The 24401-nt window shown below is 44.7% G+C and overlaps 2 protein-coding genes across 2 annotated transcripts in view; both read left to right on the top strand.

Annotated features, from left to right (window-relative positions):
* Positions 1 to 24401, top strand: part of LOC134208388 (uncharacterized) — a 79962-nt gene that overhangs the window by 16051 nt on the left and 39510 nt on the right. The window lies entirely within an intron of this gene.
* LOC134208387 (sericin-2-like) lies at positions 12511 to 13089 on the top strand (the record flags this gene model as incomplete). Its single annotated transcript, XM_062684373.1, has 1 exon — positions 12511 to 13089. A coding segment is annotated over one exon (579 nt), but the record flags the coding sequence as incomplete, so codon positions are not given.

Here is a 24401-nt window from a genome sequence, read left to right as displayed (position 1 = left end):
CCAGTAATGGAAGGAATGCGGCTACCTTAATTGGGATGTTGATGCATCACCGACCCCTGACTGGTGGATGATTGGAAACTGACTGATCGAATCAGTATTGTGGAGGCTCAGTTTTCGGAAGTAAAATTGAACTTGCAATTGGAGCAAAATCAATCAGTAGGTTGTTGGAAACAACTATTCTGAGAACTGCAAAAACGAATTGTGTGCCTACCAATGATTGACCTCATTTCAATGATTTTTGATATTCTTTTGAGGCATTTTTAAAAATGTTTTCTGTTTTGTGATTGGCTGCAGCGCGCAGTTGATCTAACCATCTCAGAACAAGCAGTTCCGTAAAATGCTTGACTAGCAGGATGCCCAACGTGAATTTAAAACACTAATCTGCTTAATCAAACAACCGATTTCGGTATAAATGTCAATTATGTGTTGCTAGTTTGTGTACGCTGCACATTTCGAATACTTTTCGCTTAATAATCAATAAAGCCAATTGCTGCTATCAATTTGAATCGGTCATACCCAATTTAAATTTGGAAGCAATTATTCCACCGATAGACCTACCTCAGATGTGGTACCGACCTGGCCGTAGTTATTCCAACCGTTGTGAAAGCCCATCCGGAAGGGGACCATTTTGTCTTTCTCTAACATGCCCAGTCGCAGCAACAACGCCAGCGAAGTCGGTCTTGAATAACGGCGGTGACAACGGTACGATGGTGACCACGAGTAATTATACACGCCAACAAGTCGCGTGGCGTACGTGACTGCCAGCGGCCAGCATCAGTGCGAGTGCGCGTCCATGTCCATGAGCACAAGACACTCCGTAAGGTGGGAGGTAGGACCATGCGACCCATATCTGTTATTCAATATCGGAGCAAGCGAGGTCTGCTGATTTCCACTTGTTTCATCAATAATAGATATTGTTACAGCAGCGCTGAATTTTGTGGAATTGAATTCAGTTCCCTTTGACAATTGTCCCCACATGGACATTAATTCCAATTTCTGAATACGATAAATAACGAATAGTTCTCACAATTAGTTATAGCATATCTGTCAAATGTATGTTATTATGCTGAACATTGGTATTGCAGATAATGGCAATTTCCCCCATCTCTCCTAATCGATCGGTAACGCGACGCGACGCAACTCGAATGGCAATTAAATCTGGCCGCATTTTTCATTCCGAACAGATGGCGACGTTCAACATACCGCGTGGGGGCTCCCTGACGGAAATGCATCATTGCATCGTGTTTTCATCTTGTGGTTGTTTTGATGTCGTCTGTTGTCGTAATTTCTTCGACATTATTGCTGTACAGACATAAAATACTGTACACATGAATACCTATCAGTCAGTGCTTTGCGCTGCCAGCAGCGCGCACCGCAGCCAGAAGCAACAACCGCACAAACCGAAGACGGCTGAGATCATGCAAGGCTCTTACCCCACACATGCTCCAGTGGAGATAGTGCGAAACGGGAAATGTTGCCTAGGGTAAGAGAACTGAATAGGATGGATGACCAAATTAGTTATGAGTAATTGCATACAGTCAATCTAAAATTCACACCTTTTTCAATGTCATCTTCAATTTTCGTTGTTCATTGGCTTTTTGATACCTCAGCAAAATTAAGCAATTGAATAAGAGTAAATTGAACAAATTGCTGTTAAAAATGATTGTTTGTTTGCTCACATGAAAAATGTTACTGTCCGAATCTGAGGAATTCTTCTCTGAGCTCTTTTGATACCGAAATTGGTTTCAGATTATATTTACAGAAGATTTCCTACTATTCATGATCCTTGTCCAACATATGACAAAGAATGGTTACCTTAACATAATAAGAAAGGTTCGAATCGATTTTAATATTGTCAAATCCAACCTTCTAAAGTTTGCTAAAACAGAAAAAAATTGGAATTATTTTTTCAATCTCGAATTTTGGAAAAAAAATGCTTGCCACATGGGATTCTGAAGTTTTATACAGATAAAGGATTTTCAAATAGCGTTGAAAAAAAAATCTTGAAGTATCATTTCGAGAAGCGTCTGGCATTCTCTCACTAAATGTGCGCTAATTTTCTTCGTTCTGTCAAACTACCACGACGATCATGTAGAGGAAGCCTACACCCAAAAAACAAATCTTACAAATATTGTATAAAAACGTGGTACATACAAATCTGTAGAGTTTTTATACAGAAATTGTATTAAGATAATACAAATCTGTATAATTTCAATACAACGATTGTATTGAAATCTTCCAAAAATTGTATATGCCCAATTATTATACAGTTTCTGTAAGGTTATTATGCAGAACTGTATTAAAATCTGCCATCCGCTGGTTGGGTGTACACTTCTCATTTGTGATGTTGGTTTGCGTGAACGAGCCATTAAGGGCTCAGCATCGTTAAAACCATGCTTTGTTTACGCTTGGCTTCTAAGACCTAATCACATGTTATAGAATAATTTATCCTGTTTACAGGGTTCGTGATGCTCATTCAAACTCAGGGCCAGGAGCACATTTCGCCTCAGGGATTTTCGTCTAATAGGCAAGATTTTCGTTTATCTTACAAGGCTAATTCTAGAGAAAAGATTGACGGGCGAAAGATGATCGTCAGCATAAATAACGAAAAATGATTCTCACTTGGCCCAAAAACGCTTACTTTAGTCCCATTGAAACGAAAAGTCAAAACCCTGCCATGTCATGTATTTGACGGTAAACTTTATAACTATTTGAATGAAAAGTAGGCTTTGAACATCAATCAACACGAATACAAAAAAAATCCATTATACCGTGGGGCATCAAAATCCGTACACTTAAGCACCTTAGTTTATCAAAAAGTCACTATAAAATAGGAGCCGGATGCAAATGAAAATTTTTCTATTGACACAGAAACATGAAGGCTTTTACTTTTGAAGTTCTTCATTTTTACATATTAAAAGCTCCGAATAACATGATAAAATAATTAATTAAATCAACTACTCCTGAATCGAAAACCGTCCACCGTGGACGGATTTCGAGTCAAAGGATCTAAGTCCGTACAGCTATTTATTAACTAAATATTTAAATTAAAGCAGACTGACTGACTAAACTACCACTGTAAATAATTCAATACGCACCTTGAGAAGCGATCCCTTCGATTTGTATTCCGGTTATCTTATGTAATGATTCGCAATTAGCAATCAAATACAGTTACTTTTGAGGCAATTATGCCCAACTAGCGAAAAAAAAATGGCGGCAGAAACTCTGCGTGGTTTGTGTTGTTTTAATTCCAAAGCCTACTTTCCATTTCAATGCCCTAAACGCTTATTGTCAAGTATCTGAATAGGATAAAATAAATTATTTCTAAATAAATTACCTTTAACCATCATTAATTTATTGACATCTCATGAGGTGGACGGATTTCGATGCTGTACGGATTTCGGTCCCACACGGTACCGAGTACAGAAAAAGACTGTGTTTAAATTGCAAATCGTCAATAATAAAGTCAGGTTAGCGGAATTGAACTAACTACAGTAGTTAATTGGTCTGCTTCAATTCAAATATTTAGTCAAAACATAGCTGTACGGATCTTGATCCATTGAATTGAAATCCATTTACGGTGGACGGATTTCGATTAAGGAAGTGTTGATTTGATGTATTCCCATTTCACGTTTTTAGTAGTTTTTAATGCGTAAAAGTGGAATACTTTAAAAATAGAGGCGCTCATGGTCCTGTACAAACGACAAACGTTTTATTGGCATTCTATTTGTATTCTCTATCTCCTTATCTCCTTTCTTAAGGAGCTTGTTTCGCTTCATTTAAACGTTGTTATCATCATTGGTCTTCCAAGTTACAGGAGGAGTAGATTTATCATCACTGGCAGATGCGCATCCACGTTTCAAGTCGTGGGTAGGACATATAGGGGAAATATCAACTTGAGAAACAGTTCTGGTTTTGAACAATTGATGCAAATTGTACATATATCTAATCATTTGTGTCAAATAGAAAATCTGGACTTCTAGACTTCCAGACAGATTCCTCACATCGATTTTCAGAACAAATATGGCTTTTTTAGTATTATTGTCAAGATTTTTGTACATTTCGTTGTTTCTCTTTTAATAAAAATATGATGATCACAGTCAATGTTGGAAAAAGAGAGGAAAATTAATACGACAATCATTGCTACAAGATGGGTGGTAATTACTTTAATGTATAACAGACAGAATCACCGTCTTCGACCAGAGAACGCACAGACTGAGCACTTTACATCTAGCATTAGACAACGGACAGAACATTCACACAGCACCCAATGTACCAGTCATTGGGAGATTTTTCGCTTTACGAAAAGTTCCCTCCTCACCCGGGCGGAAATCGAACCCACACTCCACTGCACATGTGTATAGACGATTGGCATGGCCATTAAGCCCACAAAGCTTGTAGGCTATTTCAATAAAAATGACGCGTTCTACAAGCACAGTCTGTGCTACAAGTGCATGATCCGTCAAGCACTAATTATTCAACTTCACTGTCTCGCGAGTAGGGAGAAAGAACCCACACACTGCCCGCCCGCTGGCTGCTGCACATTGGTACTGCCCATAAAATAAATAAGAAGTAGTTCTGGGGAATTGTAGTTAGATATTGCTTTTTTAGACTCCCAAATACCTTACAGGTCTTGCTAGACAAAGATTTCATACTAAAACTACATTAAGCATATAAAGTATGTAAATTTAAACTGCCAAATGTTTTTATTATATTTTTGTAGACCCATAAATCAGAGCTACTGGACGGTATTGCAATTAAAATCATTACCTAGACTCTATGTCCCTGATGATATGTTCTGACCATAATCATGAGTAGGGCAATACCTTGATTGTCCCACCCAGGAAATATCATGCGTAGGACATGTCCTACTTGTCCTACCCACTCCCAGCGCCACTGATCACTTGTAAAGCGAACAAATTCTTGCAGGAGCGGCTCATTTGGCATAAAGTCATTTGGCATAACGACCATTTGGCTCAACGAACATTTGACATAATTGTGAATAGCGTCAAAAGTTAGGGTCATTTGGCATTCTTCATATTAGTTGCTTGACTGGTAGTGCTGAAAAAAAAACCTGGAATGGTGATTATAACACCGATCGATAGTAATATTAAAACGATATCCTTTCGTAGAAAGCATGCATGAGCCGAACATAAAGCAATATGCCGGTGTGATCGCTTCTTTATAAGTAGGGGCTTGTCCGGATGAATGCAATAGTGGATTTGATCCCTTCTTTAACAGTAGGCACTTGAGGGGTTGAAGGCATTATTGGTGGATGTGAACTAGGGTGGTCGGTATTGGCCATTTTTGACAATTACCGGTATTCGGTATTTGGTGGAGTCAATACCGGTAATACCGGTAAAACACGAAAATTTCATAAATAACAAAAAACCGGTAGGGTTTATTTTCGGCTTGCAGTCATTTTGATGCGCTGAATGATTTTTATGAATTCATCGCCGACGTTTCGGTGTTTGGTTCACACCTTCTTCAGGGCCTATATGTTAAGATAAAATGCATAGGTTACGTAGAGTAAATTAAAGTCCAACTACAGACTCACTTGACTAAAATCTTCGTTGTCGGAAATCGTCGATCTGACAGTAATTGTCGATAAATGATATATGTTAATATGCTAATTATGTATGTCTTACGGTTCAACATTGGGTATGTGAGAATAACGTTGATAAAATACTCCCTCAAAATGTTAAACCGGGTGGGTTTTTGTATTGGTTAAGTTGGGTTAATTACTAATAGGTTGACGATCGTGGTGGTGGGTGGGTTCAGCTGGTCGAGGGGAGGCCTTGATGGTGGGTGGGGTGGAGCTGGTGGTTGCGGCTTCCCATCGACCAGCTGAACCCACCACCATGTTCGTCAACCTGTAAGCAATTAACCCAACTGTAGTGAACACATTCAATAGTGACCTGTGCCATACAAAAATACACCCATTTAACATTTTGAGGGAGTATTTTATCAACGTTATGCTCACATACCTAATGTTGAACCGTAAGACATAATTAGCATCTTTTTCGAACTAGTGTTAATGTTTCACCCATTTAATTTATAGTACCCATTTAATTTATAGTGCATATATCATTTACCGACAGTTACCGTCAGATCGACGATTTCCGACAACGAAGATTTTAGTCAAGTGAGTCTGTAGTTAGACTTTAATTTAAATTACGTAACCTATGCATTTCCTCTAAATAAATAGACCCTGAAGAAGGTGTGAACCAAACACCGAAATGTCGGTGATGATTACATAAAAATCATTCAGCTCATCAAAAAGACCACAAGCCGAAAATAAACCCTTCCAGTTAAACCAAATTCAGTCGTTTACAAACATGGTTTACAAACATCTTTTGGGCGAAAAACAATATTTTTTGATAACCATTGCTTGTTGAGCAGGGCAAAGTGAAATTTAAGTAAACATATAATACTGAGCAATTCATCTCCCAATATGCATTGGATTTTGTTGGCAATGCTGCCAGCTGATGAGAGTTCCCTCTCTGGTTCAATCGAAGTTGGACGAATGGTTCCAAGAGCGTCGAAAATTAGTCTCAAGTACTTGCCCTTTATCTCTTTCATAGATTCATAGTAGGAGAAATCTTTATGAATTTCTTTCAAGGATCCTGGCGTCATCGTTACCAAGTATTTTGATCTGCTGCAGTCTCTTTACGAGTTGTTCTTTTACCGATAAACCAGAAAAACGTCCTTAAAGGTAACTTCTATGCATCGGTCGTCAGGTGTAGTCGTTGCCTACACAGCAAAAAAAGTTGTTGAATATTACATCGAAATCGATGCAACCCGTCGAATCCATCGCTTGGTGAATATTACACTGCGCGATGTACTCGACGGATGGCTGTGTAATAAACAGAAACGATGTGATTATTTCTCGATGTAAAAAATATTCGACGGAATGGAAGCGATGTAAAATAAAGCTACGTAAAATAGTGCGATGTACATGATGTTTGTTTCATTGAGTTTTTCGTGTTTTCTTGCTTCAATAAGTTTTTAGCCTAGTTTTTTTTAAAAGGATTTGTATATTTAATACATTATGTCGACAAATAAATGATATCAATTTTTTTCCACTATGATGCAGATCGGTCATGAAAGCGTTTGCCTCGGTTTGCCCTTTATCCTCCAGGGGTCGGGGATCATGCAATAGTGATACACCTTGAACCGATCAACTGATTCTTCTTCTTCAGTTGTAAATTAACCGTATCCCGCAAGCTGGTGTTGGTAAGTTTCTCTACGTTTTCGTCAACGTGGGCAGGTGCTGGATCATCCTCTTGTTGTCCGTGGTTGGCAGAGTTGGCGAGTTGTTATCGGGCAATTTCCTTTCAGGCGAGTTGTTATCGGGCATTTGCCGACTGCATTTCATAAAAATCCACCCAGATTCCAGTATTGATCCAAAGAATAAAGATAGCCCCTATCCTGCAGGGCTCGGTTCTGGATTACCTTCGCTGAATTGATGTTATACAGCATGGCGCGGAAGGCTTCTGCATTCGAAAGGTACTTCGGAACCGCTGAAAAAAATGAATGAAAAATGTAGTAGGAATAAGTACATCATAGGCGCTCACGGCTACAATCCAAGACCAAATTGGAACATCATGGGATTCCAAATGGAATACTTAGTGATTTCAAATGGAAGGTTCAGCGTATTCTAAAAGGAAACCTCCTGGAAAGCTTGATGGAATCATTCTGGGATTTGGAATGGATTCTACATGGCATTCTAAATCTAATCCTTCTGAGATTTCAAATTGAAGGCACCTGGTATTCCAAATTGGAATCTCTAAGCGATTTCAAATGGATCCTGAGACTCTATAGGGAATTAAAATAGAATTCTTCTGAAATTTCAAACGGAAGGCTCCTGGTTCTGGGATGCCACCTTCCCTTTCTGGGATTCCAAATCGAATTATTATGTGATTTCATATAGAATGTTCCTGGGATTCTAAGTGGAATCCTCCTGGAATGTTCCTTCTGAGATTTCGAAAGGAAGCCTCCTGAGATTTCAAATGGAAGGCTCCTGAAATTTCAAATGAAATCCTGCTAGGGCTTCTAAATGAAATCTTTATAAGGTATCAAATGAAACTCATGGATTTTACCAGAAGTTTCTCCAGGATTTCCACCGAAAGTTTCTCCCGGATTTCCACCAGAAGTTCCTCCAGGATTTCCACCGGAAGTTTCTCCAGGAATTCCACCTGGAATTCCTCTGGAATTTCCTCCAAGAATTCCTCTGGAAGTTCCTTCAGAAATTTCTCTGGAAGTTCATCCAAGAATTCCTCTGAAAGTTTCTCAAGTAATTCCTCCAGTAATTTCTCCAGATGTTCCTCCAGTAATTCTTCCGGAAGTTCCTCCATGAGTTCCACCGGAAATTCCTCTAGGAATTCCACCGAAATTCCACCAGGAATTCCATTGCAAGTTCCTCCAGAAATTCCTCTGGAATTTCCTCCAAGAATTCCTCTGGAAGTTCCTCCAAGAATTCTTCTGGGAGTTCCCCCAGAAATTTCTCTGGAAGTTCCTTCAAGAATTCCTCTGGAAGTTCATCCAAGAATTCATCTGGAAGTTTCTCAAGTGTTTCCTCCAGTAATTTCTCCAGAAGTTCCTCCGGTAATTTCTCCAGAAGATCCTCCAGTAAATCTTCCGGAAGTTCTTCCAGGAATTCCACCGAAAGTTCCTCTAGGAATTCCACCGTAAGTTCCACCAGGAATTACATTCGAAGTTCCACCAGGATATCCGCCGAAAGTTCCTCCAGGAAGCCCTCCGAAAGTTAATTCAGGAAGTTCTCCGGAAGTTCCTCTGGAAGTTCCTCCAAGAATTCATCTGGAAGTTCCCCCAGTAAATCCTTCCTCCGGAAGTTCCTCCAGGGATTTATCCGGAAGTTCCTCCAGGATCTCCTCCGGAAGTTCCTCCAGGATCTCCTCCGGAAGTTCCTCCAGGATCTCCTCCGGAAGTTCCTCCAGGAATTTTTCCAAAAATTCCTCCGGAAGTTTCTCCAGGAATTCCTCCGGAAGTTCCTCCAGGAATTCCTCCGGAAGTTCCTCCAGGAATTCCTTCGGAAGTTCCTCCAGGAATTCCTCCGGAAGTTCCTCCAGGAATTCTTCCGACAGCTCCTCCAGGAATTCCTCCGGAAGTTCCTCCAGGAATTCTTCCGACAGCTCCTCCAGTAATTCCTCCGGATGTTCCTCCAGGAATTCCTCCGGAAGTTCCTCCAGGAATTCCTCCGGAAGTTCCTCCAGGAATTCCTCCGGAAGTTCCTCCAGGAATTCCTCCGAAAGTTTCTCCAGGAATTTCTCCGGAAGTTCCTCCAGGAATTCCTGCGGAAGTTCCTCCAGGAATTCCTGCGGAAGTTCCTCCAGGAATTCCTCCGGAAGTTCCTCCAGGAATTCCTCCGGAAGTTCCTCCAGGAATTCCTCCGGAAGTTCCTCCACGAATTCCTCCGGAAGTTCCTCCACGAATTCCTCGGGAAGTTTCTCCAGGAATTCCTCGGGAAGTTCCTCCAGGAATTCCTCCGGAAGTTCCTCCGGAAGTTCCTCCAGGAATTCCTCCGGAAGTTCCTCCAGGAATTCCTCCGGAAGTTCCTCCAGGAATTCCTTCGGAAGTTCCTCCAGAAGTTCCTCTGAAATTTCCTCCAAGAATTCCTCTGGAAGTTCCTCCAAGAATTCTTCTGGAAGTTCCTCCGGAAGTCTCCCAGAAATAACTCCGGAACTTCCTCCAGGAATTCCCCCGGAAGTTCCTTTAGGAATTCCTCGGGAAGTTCCTTTAGGAATTCCTCGGGAAGTTCCTTTAGGAATTCCTCGGGAAGTTCCTCCAGAAATTCCTCGGGAAGTTTCTCCAGGAATTCCTCGGGAAGTTCCTCTAGGAATTCCTCGGGAAGTTCCTCCAGGAATTCCTCCGAAAGTTCCTCCAGGAATTCCTCCGGAAGTTCCTCCAGGAATTCCTCCGGAAGATCCTTCAGGAATTCCTACGGAAGTCCCCCAGGAATTCCTCCGGAAGTCCCCCAGAAATTCCTCGGGAAGTTCCTCCAGGAATTCCTCCGGAAGTTCTTTTAGGAATTCCTCGGGAAGTTCTTTTAGGAATTCCTCGGGAAGTTCCTCCGGGAATTCCACAGGAAGTTCCCCCAGGAATTCCACAGGAAGTTCTCCCAGGAATTGCTCCGGTAGTTCCCCCAGGAATTCCTCCGGAAGTTCCTCCAGGAATTCCTCCGGAAGTTCCTCCAGGAATTCCTCCGGAAGTTCCTCCAGGAATTCCTCCGGAAGTTCCTCCAGGAATTCCTCCGGGAGTTCCTCCAGGAATTCCTCCGGAAGTTCCTCCGGAAGTTCCTCCAGGAATTCCTCCGGAAGTTCCTCCAGGAATTCCTCCGAAAGTTCCTCCAGGAATTCCTCCGGAAGTTCCTCCAGGAATTCCTCCGGAAGTTCCTCCAGGAATTCCTCCGGAAGTTCCTCCAGGAATTCCTCCGTAAGATCCTTCAGGAATTCCTACGGAAGTCCCCCAGGAATTCCTACGGAAGTCTCCCAGGAATTCCTCCGGAAGTCCCCCAGAAATTCCTCGGGAAGTTCCTCCAGGAATTCCTCAGGAAGTTTCTCCAGGAATTCCTTGGGAAGTTTCTCCAGGAATTCCTCGGGAAGCTCCTCCAGGAATTCCTCGGGAAGCTCCTCCAGGAATTCCTCGGGAAGTTCCTCCAGGAATTCCTCGGGAAATTCCTCCAGGAATTCCTCTGGAAGTTCCTCCAGGAATTCCTCCGGAAGTTTCTCCAGAAATTCCTCCGGAAGTTTCTCCAGGAATTCCTCCGGAAGTTCCTCCAGGAATTCCTCCGGAAGTTCCTCCAGGAATTCCTCCGGAAGTTCCTCCAGGAATTCCTCCGGAAGTTCCTCCAGGAATTCCTCCGGAAGTTCCTCCAGGAATTCCTCCGGAAGTTCCTCCAGGAATTCCTCCGGAAGTTCCTCCAGGAATTCCTCCGGAAGTTCCTCCAGGAATTCCTCCGGAAGTTCCTCCAGGAATTCCTCCGGAAGTTCCTCCAGGAATTCCTCCGGAAGTTCCTCCAGGAATTCCTCCGGAAGTTCCTCCAGGAATTCCTCCGGAAGTTCCTCCAGGAATTCCTCCGGAAGTTCCTCCAGGAATTCCTCCGGAAGTTCCTCCAGGAATTCCTCCGGAAGTTCCTCCAGGAATTCCTCCGGAAGTTCCTCCAGGAATTCCTCCGGAAGTTCCTCCAGGAATTCCTCCGGAAGTTCCTCCAGGAATTCCTCCGGAAGTTCCTCCAGGAATTCCGCCGGAAGTTCCTCCAGGAATTCCTCCGGAAGTTCCTCCAGGAATTCCTCCGGAAGTTCCTCCAGGAATTCCTCCGGAAGTTCCTCCAGGAATTCCTCCGGAAGTTCCTCCAGGAATTCCTCCGGAAGATCCTTCAGGAATTCCTACGGAAGTCCCCCAGGAATTCCTACGGAAGTCTCCCAGGAATTCCTCCGGAAGTCCCCCAGAAATTCCTCGGGAAGTTCCTCCAGGAATTCCTCAGGAAGTTTCTCCAGGAATTCCTTGGGAAGTTTCTCCAGGAATTCCTCGGGAAGCTCCTCCAGGAATTCCTCGGGAAGCTCCTCCAGGAATTCCTCGGGAAGTTCCTCCAGGAATTCCTCGGGAAATTCCTCCAGGAATTCCTCTGGAAGTTCCTCCAGGAATTCCTCCGGAAGTTTCTCCAGAAATTCCTCCGGAAGTTTCTCCAGGAATTCCTCCGGAAGTTCCTCCAGGAATTCCTCCGGAAGTTCCTCCAGGAATTCCTCCGGAAGTTCCTCCAGGAATTCCTCCGGAAGTTCCTCCAGGAATTCCTCCGGAAGTTTCTCCAGGAACTCCTCCGGAAGTTTCTCCAGGAATTCCTCCGGAAGTTCCTCCAGGAATTCCTCCGGAAGTTCCTCCAGGAATTCCTCCGGAAGTTCCTCCAGGAATTCCTCCGGAAGATCCTCCAGGAATTCCTCCGGAAGATCCTCCAGGAATTCCTCCGGAAGATCCTCCAGGAATTCCTCCGGAAGTTCCTCCAGGAATTCCTCCGGAAGTTCCTCCAGGAATTCCTCCGGAAGTTCCTCCAGGAATTCCTCCGGAAGTTCCTCCAGGAATTCCTCCGGAAGTTCCTCCAGGAATTCCTCCGGAAGTTCCTCCAGGAATTCCTCCGGAAGTTCCTCTAGAAATTCCTCCGGAAGTTCCTCCAGGAATTCCTCCGGAAGTTCCTCCAGGAATTCCTCCGGAAGCTCCTCCATGAATTCCTCCGGAAGTTCCTCCAGGAATTCCTCCGGAAGTTCCTCCAGGAATTCCTCCGGAAGTTCCTCCAGGAATTCCTCCGGAAGTTCCTCCAGGAATTCCTCCGGAAGTTCCTCCAGGAATTCCTCCGGAAGTTCCTCCAGGAATTCCTCCGGAAGTTCCTCCAGGAATTCCTCCGGAAGTTCCTCCAGGAATTCCTCCGGAAGTTCCTCCAGGAATTCCTCCGGAAGTTCCTCCAGGAATTCCTCCGGAAGTTCCTCCAGGAATTCCTCCGGAAGTTCCTCCAGGAATTCCTCCGGAAGTTCCTCCAGGAATTCCTCCGGAAGTTCCTCCAGGAATTCCTCCGGAAGTTCCTCCAGGAATTCCTCCGGAAGTTCCTCCAGGAATTCCTCCGGAAGTTCCTCCAGGAATTCCTCCGGAAGTTCCTCCAGGAATTCCTCCGGAAGTTCCTCCAGGAATTCCTCCGGAAGTTCCTCCAGGAATTCCTCCGGAAGTTCCTCCAGGAATTCCTCCGGAAGTTCCTCCAGGAATTCCTCCGGAAGTTCCTCCAGGAATTCCTCCGGAAGTTCCTCCAGGAATTCCTCCGGAAGTTCCTCCAGGAATTCCTCCGGAAGTTCCTCCAGGAATTCCTCCGGAAGTTCCTCCAGGAATTCCTCCGGAAGTTCCTCCAGGAATTCCTCCGGAAGTTCCTCCAGGAATTCCTCCGGAAGTTCCTCCAGGAATTCCTCCGGAAGTTCCTCCAGGAATTCCTCCGGAAGTTCCTCCAGGAATTCCTCCGGAAGTTCCTCCAGGAATTCCTCCGGAAGTTCCTCCAGGAATTCCTCCGGAAGTTCCTCCAGCAATTCCTCCGGAAGTTCCTCCAGGAATTCCTCCGGAAGTTCCTCCAGGAACTCCTCCGGAAGTTCCTCCAGGAATTCCTCCGGAAGTTCCTCCAGGAATTCCTCCGGAAGTTCCTCCAGGAATTCCTCCGGAAGTTCCTCCAGGAATTCCTCCGGAAGATCCTTCAGGAATTCCTACGGAAGTCCCCCAGGAATTCCTCCGGTAGTCCCCCAGGAATTCCTTGGGAAGTTCCTCCAGGAATTCCTCCGGAAGTTCCTTTAGGAATTCCTCAGGAAGTTTCTCCAGGAATTCCTTGGGAAGTTTCTCCAGGAAATCCTCGGAAGTTTCTCCAGGAATTCCTTGGGAAGTTCCTCCAGGAATTCCTCCGGAAGTTCCTCCAGGAATTCCTCCGGTAGTTCCTCCAGGAATTCCTCCGGAAGTTCCTCCAGGAATTCCTCCGGAAGTTCCTCCAGGAATTCCTCCCGAAGTTCCTCCAGGAATTCCTCCGGAAGATCCTTCAGGAATTCCTACGGAAGTCCCCCAGGAATTCCTACGGAAGTCCCCCAGGAATTCCTCCGGTAGTCCCCCAGAAATTCCTCGGGAAGTTCCTCCAGGAATTCCTCCGGAAGTTCCTTTAGGAATTCCTCAGGAAGTTTCTCCAGGAATTCCTTGGGAAGTTTCTCCAGGAATTCCTCGGAAGTTTCTCCAGGAATTCCTTGGGAAGTTCCTCCAGGAATTCCTCCGGAAGTTCCTCCAGGAATTCCTCCGGAAGTTCCTCCAGGAATTCCTCCGGAAGTTCCTCCAGGAATTCCTCCGGAAGTTCCTCCAGGAATTCCTCCGGAAGTTCCTCCAGGAATTCCTCCGGAAGTTCCTCCAGGAATTCCTCCCGAAGTTCCTCCAGGAATTCCTCCGGAAGTTCCTCCAGGAATTCCTCGGGAAGAATGCCGAAAGAATTCCCGTCGCAATCACGAAAGGATTTTTGTCGAAATCCCGAAAGATTCCCGTTGGAATCCCCAAAGGATTCCCGTCGGAATCCCAAAAGGATTATAGTCGGAACCGCGAAAGGATTCTAGTCGGAACCCCGAAAGGATTCCAGTCGGAATCCCGAAAGGATTATAGTCGGAACCCCGAAAGGATTCTAGTCGGAACCCCGAAAGGATTCCAGTCGGAATCCCGAAAAGATTCCAGTCAGAATCCCGAAAGGATTCCAGTCGGAATCCTGAAAGGATTCCAATCGGAATCCTGGAATGATTATAGTCGGAATCTCGAAAGAACTCCCGTCGGTATCCTGAAATGATTCCCGTCGGAACCCCGAAAGGATTCCAGTCGGAATCCCAAAAGGGTTCAAGTCGGAATCCCGTAATGATTCCCGTCGGAACCCCAAAAGGATTCCCGTTGCATTCCTGAAAGGATTCCCGTCAAAATTCCGAAATGAATTCCGTCGGAGTCCCGAAAGAATTCACGTTGCAATCCCAAAAAGATTCCCGTCGAAAGGATTCACGACAGAATGCCGAAAGAATTCCCGTCGGAATCCCAAAAGAATTCCAGTCGGAATCTCAAAATGATCATGAAAAGATTCCCGTCGGGACCCCGAAAAGATTCCCGTCGGAATGCCGAAAAAAATCCAGTCGGAATCTCAAAAGGATCACGAAAAGATTTCCGTCTAAAAACCGAAAGAATTCCCGTCGGAGTCCCGAAAGAATTCCCGTAGGAATCACGAAAGGATTCCCGTCGGAATCTCGAAAGGATAACCATCACAATCCCAAAAAAATTCTTGTTAGAATCCTAAAAGGATTCCCGTTGGAATCCCGAAAGGGTTCCCGTCGTATTCCTGAAAGGCATCCCGTTACAATCCCGAAATGAATTCGGTCGGAGTCCCGAAAGTATTCCGGTCGGAATGCCGAAAGAATTCCCGTCGGAATCCAGAAAGAATTCCAGTTGGAATCTCAAAAGGATCACGAAAGGATTCCAGTCGGAATCCCGAAAGGATTTCAGTCGGAATCCCGAAAGGATTTCAGTCGGAATTTAAATCTCGAAAAGATTCGCGTTGAAATCTTGAAAAGTTTCGCGTTGGAATACCGAAAGGATTCCCGTTGCAATACCGAAAGGATTCCCGTCGGAATCTCGAAAAGATTCCCGTCGGAATCTCGGAAGCATTCATGTCGGAATCCCTAGACTATTTACGTCGAAATCTGTTGAAGTATCTTATCGGATTCCCGGAAATATTTCATCCATAATCTTGAAATTTTGTTTAAATTCCCGAAGGAACCGTTCCAGAGGATTTTATGCGGAATCCACTAAGGGTCTCCTTCGGAATATCAGGAGAATTTTCGGAATCTAAAATGGATTTCCATAGGTTTTACAAAAGTCTTCAAAGCATTCGTTCTAAATTCTCATCCTAAATGAATCCCTATCGGAATCTAAAGATTTCCAATCCCTTTGTTATTCCAGAAAAATTTGCTTCACAATTTCTGAATTCCTTGTGGAGTCCCGGAAGGGTTCCTTTCGGAAACCCAGCGGGATTCCATTCCAAAATCCAAAAAGATTCTGTCCGGAATCCCGGGAAAATATGTGAGCAATTGCACAAATATTCCGTCCTGAATCCGGAAGGTTTCCCAGAAAAAATCTGACCGGATTCCCTGCTTCTGTCGATAGAGGCGTATTTACGCCTTACATTGCGGATATTTTTCACTAAAGAATATGTTTAACTTGCGTCCATATCAAACCCGCTGTCCATGGTGAATGATTTGATGCGTCTTATACGGGGAACAAAATAAAAATAAAAAGGAAAACCAATACTTAACTTGCGGGGATGAAGTACAGTTCGGGATGGCCATGGCAAGTCACCCTTCCAGCAAGTGCTGATGTAGTGGTTTCTAACTAAGTTGCTTGCAGCAATTCCCCGGCAACTAGTCTGGCCGGCAATACGGATTTCCCGACAAACGGCGATTTGTGAGAAATTGCAGGTTTCCTCTATTTGATTGTCCGTTACTTGGACTACTGTCCTGCTGCTTGATAAAAGCACTGGAGCTGGACGATGACGAGGGCGGCGAAGATGTGGAATGTGGCCGTAGGCACACAGTTCCATATTAATCAGCCGACACGAAGCGGCGACCTTCGCACTTTCGCAGCTCTACTTCACACATTTGGTCAGCAGGTTCCGCAACGAGATCGGACTTTTCTTAGCTGAAACAATAAGTATATAAAACCGTATTAATAAACAAAATAAAAAGACCTTCGAGAATTGATTACTTACCAGCAGCAGATCCGAAAAAGTTGGTCATTTCATGAGCTGGGACCGAGGCTGGGACTAAAATATCTTTTCTTCGACACCGCACGATTGTCGCGAACTCAAGTAAAAGCAAACATGGCGGCGATTCTTTTGACGTTCGCTCAAAAAAGCAGAAACTGAACAGTGTTGCCGAGATTCAATTTTGCATTATAATTGAATGTGATATAGCATTGAAACTGTGTAATTTTACCCATCAAGTTATTATTGAATGGGTTGCATCAGTTCTAGTGTAATATTCAATATTTTTACATACAAATACTACACTGAAGCAATGTAATTGAAAATGATGATAATGAATCTGTGTAATTTTGTGGCGATGTAATATTACATCCAAATATATACAAATATGCATTTGATTTTCAGTATCACATCGAGTTTCCAGTACGTCTGTTAGATTACGTTGATGCACATTACATTTTTTGTTGCTGTGTATGCATTCTGCTCTGATGCACGAATGATTAGACGGTTCAAGATCTCGTCCACTTGCTTAATAAAAGATGGATGTCTTGAAAACAAAAATGCCAAAATCATGTCTGATCAATTATTTTTCGGCATATAATTTCAGAAAAGCACACAAATCAGCGTATTCTGATCGTCTCTTGGATTGGATCTTTGAGGGTATGGCAACGACGGAAATTTTTGTGGCCTAACTTGATAATTGCCACGTCGGCAGAGTAGTGCCACAGCAGCTTGTACAGGTTCGAAGGTTTGAATTATTTCACCTACCGAAAACAAAAACCATAACCTCAGAAGCTAAGTTTTGATTGTAGCTTCAAATGGATCAAAGTTTTTTGAACGGCCCCCTGAAACTCGTAGAACCGTTCGAACATGAATAACATGCTATTCTAGCGTGGCTTGGTGTCAGTCACCAAGCCCTAGGCTGGCTCGTCTCCGATACAATACAAGTTCTTTTCCAAAATCAGAACGGACATATTTTTGCAGCAAATTATTTTTCACATGTGATTTGCGGAAGAGAACTACTACGGCCCTTACCGTTTCACAATTTCTTTAAAGAAAAAACGAACAGTGGGTAATGTCTGTGACATAACCGCTAAGTGGACGTAGGACTTGACTTGACCATGCCTTTAAGATACATAATATGTCCAAATTTCTCACATCAACTATTTTGGATAAATAATCGGCGTTGCATACCATTCCTTGGCAAAATCTTCTCATCAAACCGACACAGAAATCAAATCTACCTCGAACAAAAATCATAAAAAAAAATTCAGGAAGTATCTGGCCGGTCACGAAATATTAGCCTCGACAGTGGCAACCTTCCCACTGAAGGACTGCCTGAAATAAACCACAAGTTGGCTCAGCAGGGGATGTAGACTGTATCTCAGCCCTTCCACTGAAGGGCCTTCTAATCCGTCGATAGCGACTGAAGGAGAACATTATTTTTAACTCTTAGAGCCTTGAAAAAGGCTGTTTGCTTCGGCTAAGTGCAGAAAGTAAGAAAACGATCTTTTCAAATAACCGCGAATTTCTAGTGATGGTATAAAAAAGACTGAATGCTCTGCGAGCGAATGCACTTTTCTTTTATACTACTTAATTTTGAATCTTCTCTGCTTCCCAATTGGTGGGCCAATCAGCTAGTGTCTTGTATCCCGCTTCTTTGTCAGACAAAGCGTCATCATCATCAACGCGTTCGAGAAGGGCTTCTTCTTTTTTACGCTTGTTGCTCGCTGCTGGCGTCTATTTCCTAACGGGACTTCGTTTGATACAGCCAATAAGCCGTGTGCGTGTTCTTTTCTGAGACAACATTGTTAGTAGTAGAAGGAACACCCGGACATGGGATTTCGGGTGATAAGATTTAGAATTGGTAACATGGGACGATCATTCGCTATTTATGAAAATCACGCATAAAATTTTATCACTATAATATTGGATTTGGCACCCAAGTACAATTTCTATCCCGAAGGGATTTGAAAGCTTTGATATTGATCTCTATCATTGGCTCTCTGAAGAACCGTTTGCTTTTTGGACATACATGCTGCATCATGTGGCTTTTCTTCAGCCTGTCTCGGCTCATCACCGATGCCGGCCGGTCTCGGCTCGACTCTGCTGATGCTGCTGCCAGTATCTGCTCAGCATTGCTGCTTTGTCGCGTCTGTAGGGTGGACTGCTATACTGGCTAGGTTTCGGCTGATGATGGTGGCTTCGATGACTTCATTCCCTGCTAAAAGGTGTGAGTGCTGTTCAATCGATGATGCGGTTGCTTCGCTTGTCCCGGTCAGAATGAAAGGAAAAAATCGTGTTGCGCTATTTTATGGCTTCTCGGCAGACCCAGCGGCTGCTCATTCGCTGGTGTCTGCACCAATCAGAACGTGGTAATGGAATGATGCAAGAATTATGCGGTACCCATATTTATAGGTTCCCTTGATCTCAATGTTTTTAATTGAAAACAGTTTCATGCCTATTGAAACAAGTTTTTCGGGTCTTATCAAGCATGGACATGAAAGGCATACTTGAAATCTGTCGATTGAGGGGCTTACCGCAGAAATTCGTCCACTGAGACGAACGCTATTAACGTTTAAAATCTTTCAACACAGCGTAACGCGGTCGATTTTAATATTTTGAAATCACACCCGGTATAGTAAAGAGAGACGTAAGTCCTACGTCAAAAGTCATTGGCAATTTGACATATGGCTAAAGGAATGCAGCAACACGTATTAATAATGACAATGATGATCGATTTTTTCGGTAGCGTGAACGTCGTCAATGATGCTTACTACTTCTGCAAATGTTCATTCATGCGCGCATTCAATTGTTGTAAGTGTTTGTGGCACGGAGAATCTTTAGCTTAACTGAAAACTATTCGTGATTTTTTATACCAAATAAGGAAAAGTGATTGTAATTTTTTTATATAGAAGTTTTCCCCGAATAAGGCAATGGTGAATTTTATTTATTATTTATTTATTCAGACTAAGGCCGAAGTGGCCTGTGCGGTATGTAAGAGTCTTCTCCATTCGGCTCGGTCCATGGCAACACGTCGCCAGCCACGCAGTCTACGGAGGGTCCGCAAGTCATCTTCCACCTGATCGATCCACCTTGCCCGCTGCGCACCTCGCCTTCTTGTGCCCGTCGGATCGTTGTCGAGAACCATTTTCACCGGGTTATTGTCCGACATTCTGGCTACGTGCCCGGCCCACCGCAGTCGTCCGATTTTCGCGGTGTGAACGATGGATGGTTCTCCCAACAGCTGATGCAACTCGTGGTTCATTCGCCTCCTCCATGTACCGTCCGCCATCTGCACCCCACCATAGATGGTACGCAGCACTTTCCTTTCGAAAACTCCGAGTGCGCGTTGGTCCTCCACGAGCATCGTCCAGGTCTCGTGTCCGTAGAGGACTACCGGTCTAATGAGCGTTTTGTAGATGGTCAGTTTGGTACGGCGGCGAACTCTATTCGATCGAAGCGTCTTGCGGAGTCCAAAGTATGCACGATTTCCAGCCACTATACGCCTCCGAATTTCTCTGCTGGTATCATTTTCGGCAGTCACCAGTGAGCCCAAGTACACAAATTCTTCTACCACCTCGATTTCATCACCACCGATGCCAACTCGCGGTGGGTGGCTCACATTGTCTTCTCTTGAACCTCTTCCTATCATGTACTTCGTCTTCGACGTGTTGATGACTAGTCCAATCCGCTTGGCTTCCCTCTTCAGTCTGATGTAGGCTTCCTCCATCTTCTCAAAGTTACGTGCCATAATATCTATGTCGTCGGCGAAGCCAAATAGCTGGACGGACTTATTGAAAATTGTGCCACTCGTGTTAATCCCTGCTCTTCGTATTACCCTTTCCAAAGCGATGTTGAATAGCAGACACGAAAGACCATCACCTTGCCGTAACCCTCTGCGGGTTTCGAAGGGACTCGAGAATGCCTTTGAAACTCGAACTACGCACATCACCCGATCCATCGTCGCTTTAATCAACCGTGTCAGTTTATCCGGAAATCCGTTTTCGTGCATTAGCTGCCATAGCTGGTCCCGAACGATTGTATCATATGCGGCTTTGAAGTCGATGAATAGATGATGTGTGGGCACGTTGTATTCGCGGCACTTCTGCAGTACTTGGCGAATGGCGAACACCTGGTCCGTGGTGGAGCGTTCGCCCATAAAACCCGCCTGGTACTGCCCCACGAACTCCCTTGCAATTGGTGCTAGTCGACGGCATAAAATTTGGGAGAGTACCTTGTAGGCGGCGTTCAGCAATGTGATTGCGCGGTAGTTGCTACAATCCAGCTTATCGCCCTTTTTGTAGATGGGACACACGACACCTTCCATCCACTCCTGCGGCAAAACTTCCTCCTCCCAAATCTTGGTAATGACCCAGTGCAGTGCTCTAGCCAGTGCCTCACCACCGTGTTTAAATAGCTCTCCTGGTAGTTGGTCAACCCCAGGGGCTTTGTTGTTCTTCAGCCGACCAATCTCCTCCTGGATTTCCTGGAGATCCGGGGCCGGTAGAATTATGTCCTGCGCGCGTTCCCCTAGGTCCATCACCATACCGCCATCTTCGTCTGCCACATCGCCATTCAGGTGCTCTTCGTAGTGCTGCTGCCACCTTTGGATCACCTCACGCTCGTTCGTAAGGAGGTTCCCGTTTATGTCCTTACACATATCGGGCTGTGGCACGTGGCCCTTACGTGAACGGTTCAACTTCTCATAGAACTTTCGTGTGTTATTAGTGCGGTACAGTTGCTCCGTCTCTTCACGGTCTCGATCTTCCTGCTGACGCTTTTTCCTCCGGAAAATCGAGTTTTGTCTGTTCCGCGCCTGTTTATATCGTGCCTCATTCGCTCTCGTGCGGTGTTGCAGCAATCTCGCCCATGCTGCATTCTTCTCTTCTACTAACTGCTCACATTCGCCGTCATACCAGTCGTTTCTCCGATCCGGGGGCACCGTGCCAAGTGCAGCGGTTGCGGTGCTACCAATGGCGGATCGAATATCTCTCCAGCCATCTTCAAGAGACGCTGCGCCTAGCTGCTCTTCCGTTGGGAGTGCCACTTCCAGCTGCTGCGCGTATTCTTGGGCTAGTCTACCGTCTTGTAGCCGCCCAATATTAAGCCGCGGCGTCCGACTTCGACGCGTGTTGTACACCGTCGAGAGTTTTGAGCGCAGGCAAACTGCAACGAGGTAGTGGTCGGATTCAATATTCGCACTGCGGTAAGTGCGGACGCTCGTGATGTCGGAGAAGAATTTACCGTCGATTAGAACGTGGTCGATTTGGTTTTCCGTTTCTTGGTTAGGTGATCTCCATGTGGCCTTGTGGATATTTTTGCGGGGAAAGAAGGTGCTTCGGACTACCATTCCGCGGGAGGCTGCGAAGTTTATGCATCGTTGGCCGTTGTCATTCGATACGGTGTGCAGACTATCCGGTCCGATGGCCGGTCTATACATTTCCTCCTTCCTACCTGCGCGTTCATGTCACCGATGACGATTTTGACGTCCCGCAGTGGGCATCCATCGAATGTCTGCTCCAGCTGTGCGTAGAACGCTTCTTTCTCGTCGTCGGGTCTCCCTTCGTGTGGGCAGTGCACGTTGATGATGCTATAGTTGAAGAAACGGCCTTTAATCCTCAGCTTGCACATCCTTGCGTTGATTGGCTGCCATCCAATCACGCGTTGGCGCATCTTTCCCAGCACTATGAAGCCGGTTCCCAGCTCGTTGGTGGTGCCACAGCTTTGGTAGAAGGTAGCCGCCCGATGCCCGCTTTTCCACACCTTCTGTCCTGTCCAGCAAATCTCCTGCAGCGCCACGACGTCGAAGTTGCGGGGATGTAATTCATCGTAAATCATCCTGTCGCAACCTGCGAAACCTAGCGACTTGCAGTTCCATGTTCCAAGCTTCCAATCGTGATCCTTTATTCGTCGCCTAGGTCTTTGCCGATTATATCGAGTCGCATTATCTCTTATATTGTTCGTAATTATTGGTTTTCCAGGCGGCTTATTGGGCCTGCGCAAACCTCCTGTCTCGCCGGAGGGCCGTCGTGTCAGGGCTGTTTAGCGTCCCACCTAACACCAGGACTTGGGCTTGTGCGCTTTGAGCGGCACACGGTCGCTTTGGCGGAGCCTACTTGCGGATACATGCAGCTTTTTATAGAGGTTTAACAGGGCCCACTGTCAAACCCCACCACATCCTAGGCAGGCGCCACAACTCGCAGATGGCCTGGGGAGGGATCGTCAAGCCCTTGGACAAAGTCCCTGCTGCCCCCAAATGGTGAATTTTAGTTCTTTTAAAATTGGCGTTGACTCAGATTGAGACAATGTTGGGTTTGATCGATCCCATCTTACAAACCAATCGTGCCCAATTAAAGAACTGCTTGGTTGGATTCGGAGCCAACCTCCACAGTAAAAAAATATTACCAAAAACTAGGATGGGAAACGTATTACATTTCTTAATCTCAATTAGCATCACTTAATCGGGACATCGAATGAAAAGTACATTACAAAAGTACAAAAGTTCACTTTTTTTTTGATCTGCAGTGTTTACTGAAACTCGTATCTCGTAATCTCGTATTGTCAAACAGAACAGCGGAGCTTTTATCCCAATTTTATTATGTTTTCAGTTTACTTACACTGAATATCACTCATAGTCTCATCTACGGTTTGGAGCGACGTGACGTGACGGTCGGTCGGTCGACACCAACGGAACGGAATCGGGTTGCCTGACTTTCTTGCCTAGGGCGTGTTGTTGACGATGACGTCCCTCTTCTTCCCGGGGAGATTTCGAAACCAGATCATAGGGTCAGAAATGGCCTCGACGATTCGTTGTAGTGTGTTAGGCGTCCAGGCGGTGTAGTCACGGATCTCATCACATATTTGAACCGTTAAAAATTGCGATCTGTCTGAAAGCAAAGTACAGCAATCCGACAACTTGTTTCTTAAGATGGCCTGTCACAAGTATCGATGATTTTTACTTCGACGAGCATAAATCTTTGCAGAGTTTTGGACTTTCGCCTCATCTTGGCGAACTTCCTTCGGAATGTTCTGGAACTCACCATTACGGATTGTTCTGGGTGTCACTTATGTAAAATAGGAGAACTATGATGACAAAGCATTTGTTTACTGGCAGCGTAGTTATCGCATTGTGAATCTATTCAAAAAAGAGCTCGAAGCTGAAGTGTTCGAGAAGGTGTGCAAGGTTTAATCTAGCGAATCGAGCACGTCATACTCACATATTAATAGTTTAGCAATAAATACTGCTTACGGTACGTTCAGGCGTTACCCAAAGAGTGTCCATCATCAGCGATCAGCGTTTAGTGTGCATAGGAAAACTGAGCAGTTCCTCCAAGTAAGTGACGGCAACACACATCGGACGAGCTTACAGCCTTCAAACGAGCAGTCTGATGAAGATTCCACAAAACCGAAGCGAATAACAAACAGCACATGGCTTCGAAAATCGCAAATCTTTATAATAAGTCCGAGCTCGTGATTTCCTTTGTCGATCTTACTTGACAAGTGACAACAGGACTAATACAATTTGACGAATAGTTATCAATCCGCTTGGTTCAGGAGACCAAGGTTACTCTTGGAGTGATGGGCAAGCACCAGTAGCAAGTATCTTTTTTTTCGCGTTGAAGGTTGGGGGTCTTCGCCTTCGGACGTTTTTGAAAAAAAAGGCAGATAAGTTCTTTCCAATGTTGACAATTGCATGACGTTGCACTAGTCATCAGCAATCATCATGCATTTTTCAAGTAATATGTGATGATCAACTTCATCTTACGCCAATTTATGTTGAAGTAGTCCGTAATCCAAACTTATTAAAAATCATGATGAATGTTGCACGTCGTATCAATTTCATCAAAGGAACAACGGATTTCTCTCAACTTTTTGTCTCGGCTTTGTTGTGTCACTCACAGCTACCGTTAAATAAAAACTTGAACCTCGTTAGCTGAACATAAATTTGGTGTGTGTTGTCGTCCAAAATGAGGGCTGAGATAACAAGCAGTTATAATTAGATTCTGAAAAGTTTACCCTAAACATCCATGTACAACACGACCTTGGATTACAGCTTTTTACGCATAGTATATCCATTCGGAACGACGTA

Source organism: Armigeres subalbatus, chromosome 1 (assembly GCF_024139115.2).
Source record: "Armigeres subalbatus isolate Guangzhou_Male chromosome 1, GZ_Asu_2, whole genome shotgun sequence".
NCBI lineage: Eukaryota > Metazoa > Arthropoda > Insecta > Diptera > Culicidae > Armigeres > Armigeres subalbatus.
The sequence above is the reverse complement of the archived record's forward strand: the minus strand, read 5'-3'. Positions and strand labels throughout refer to the sequence as shown.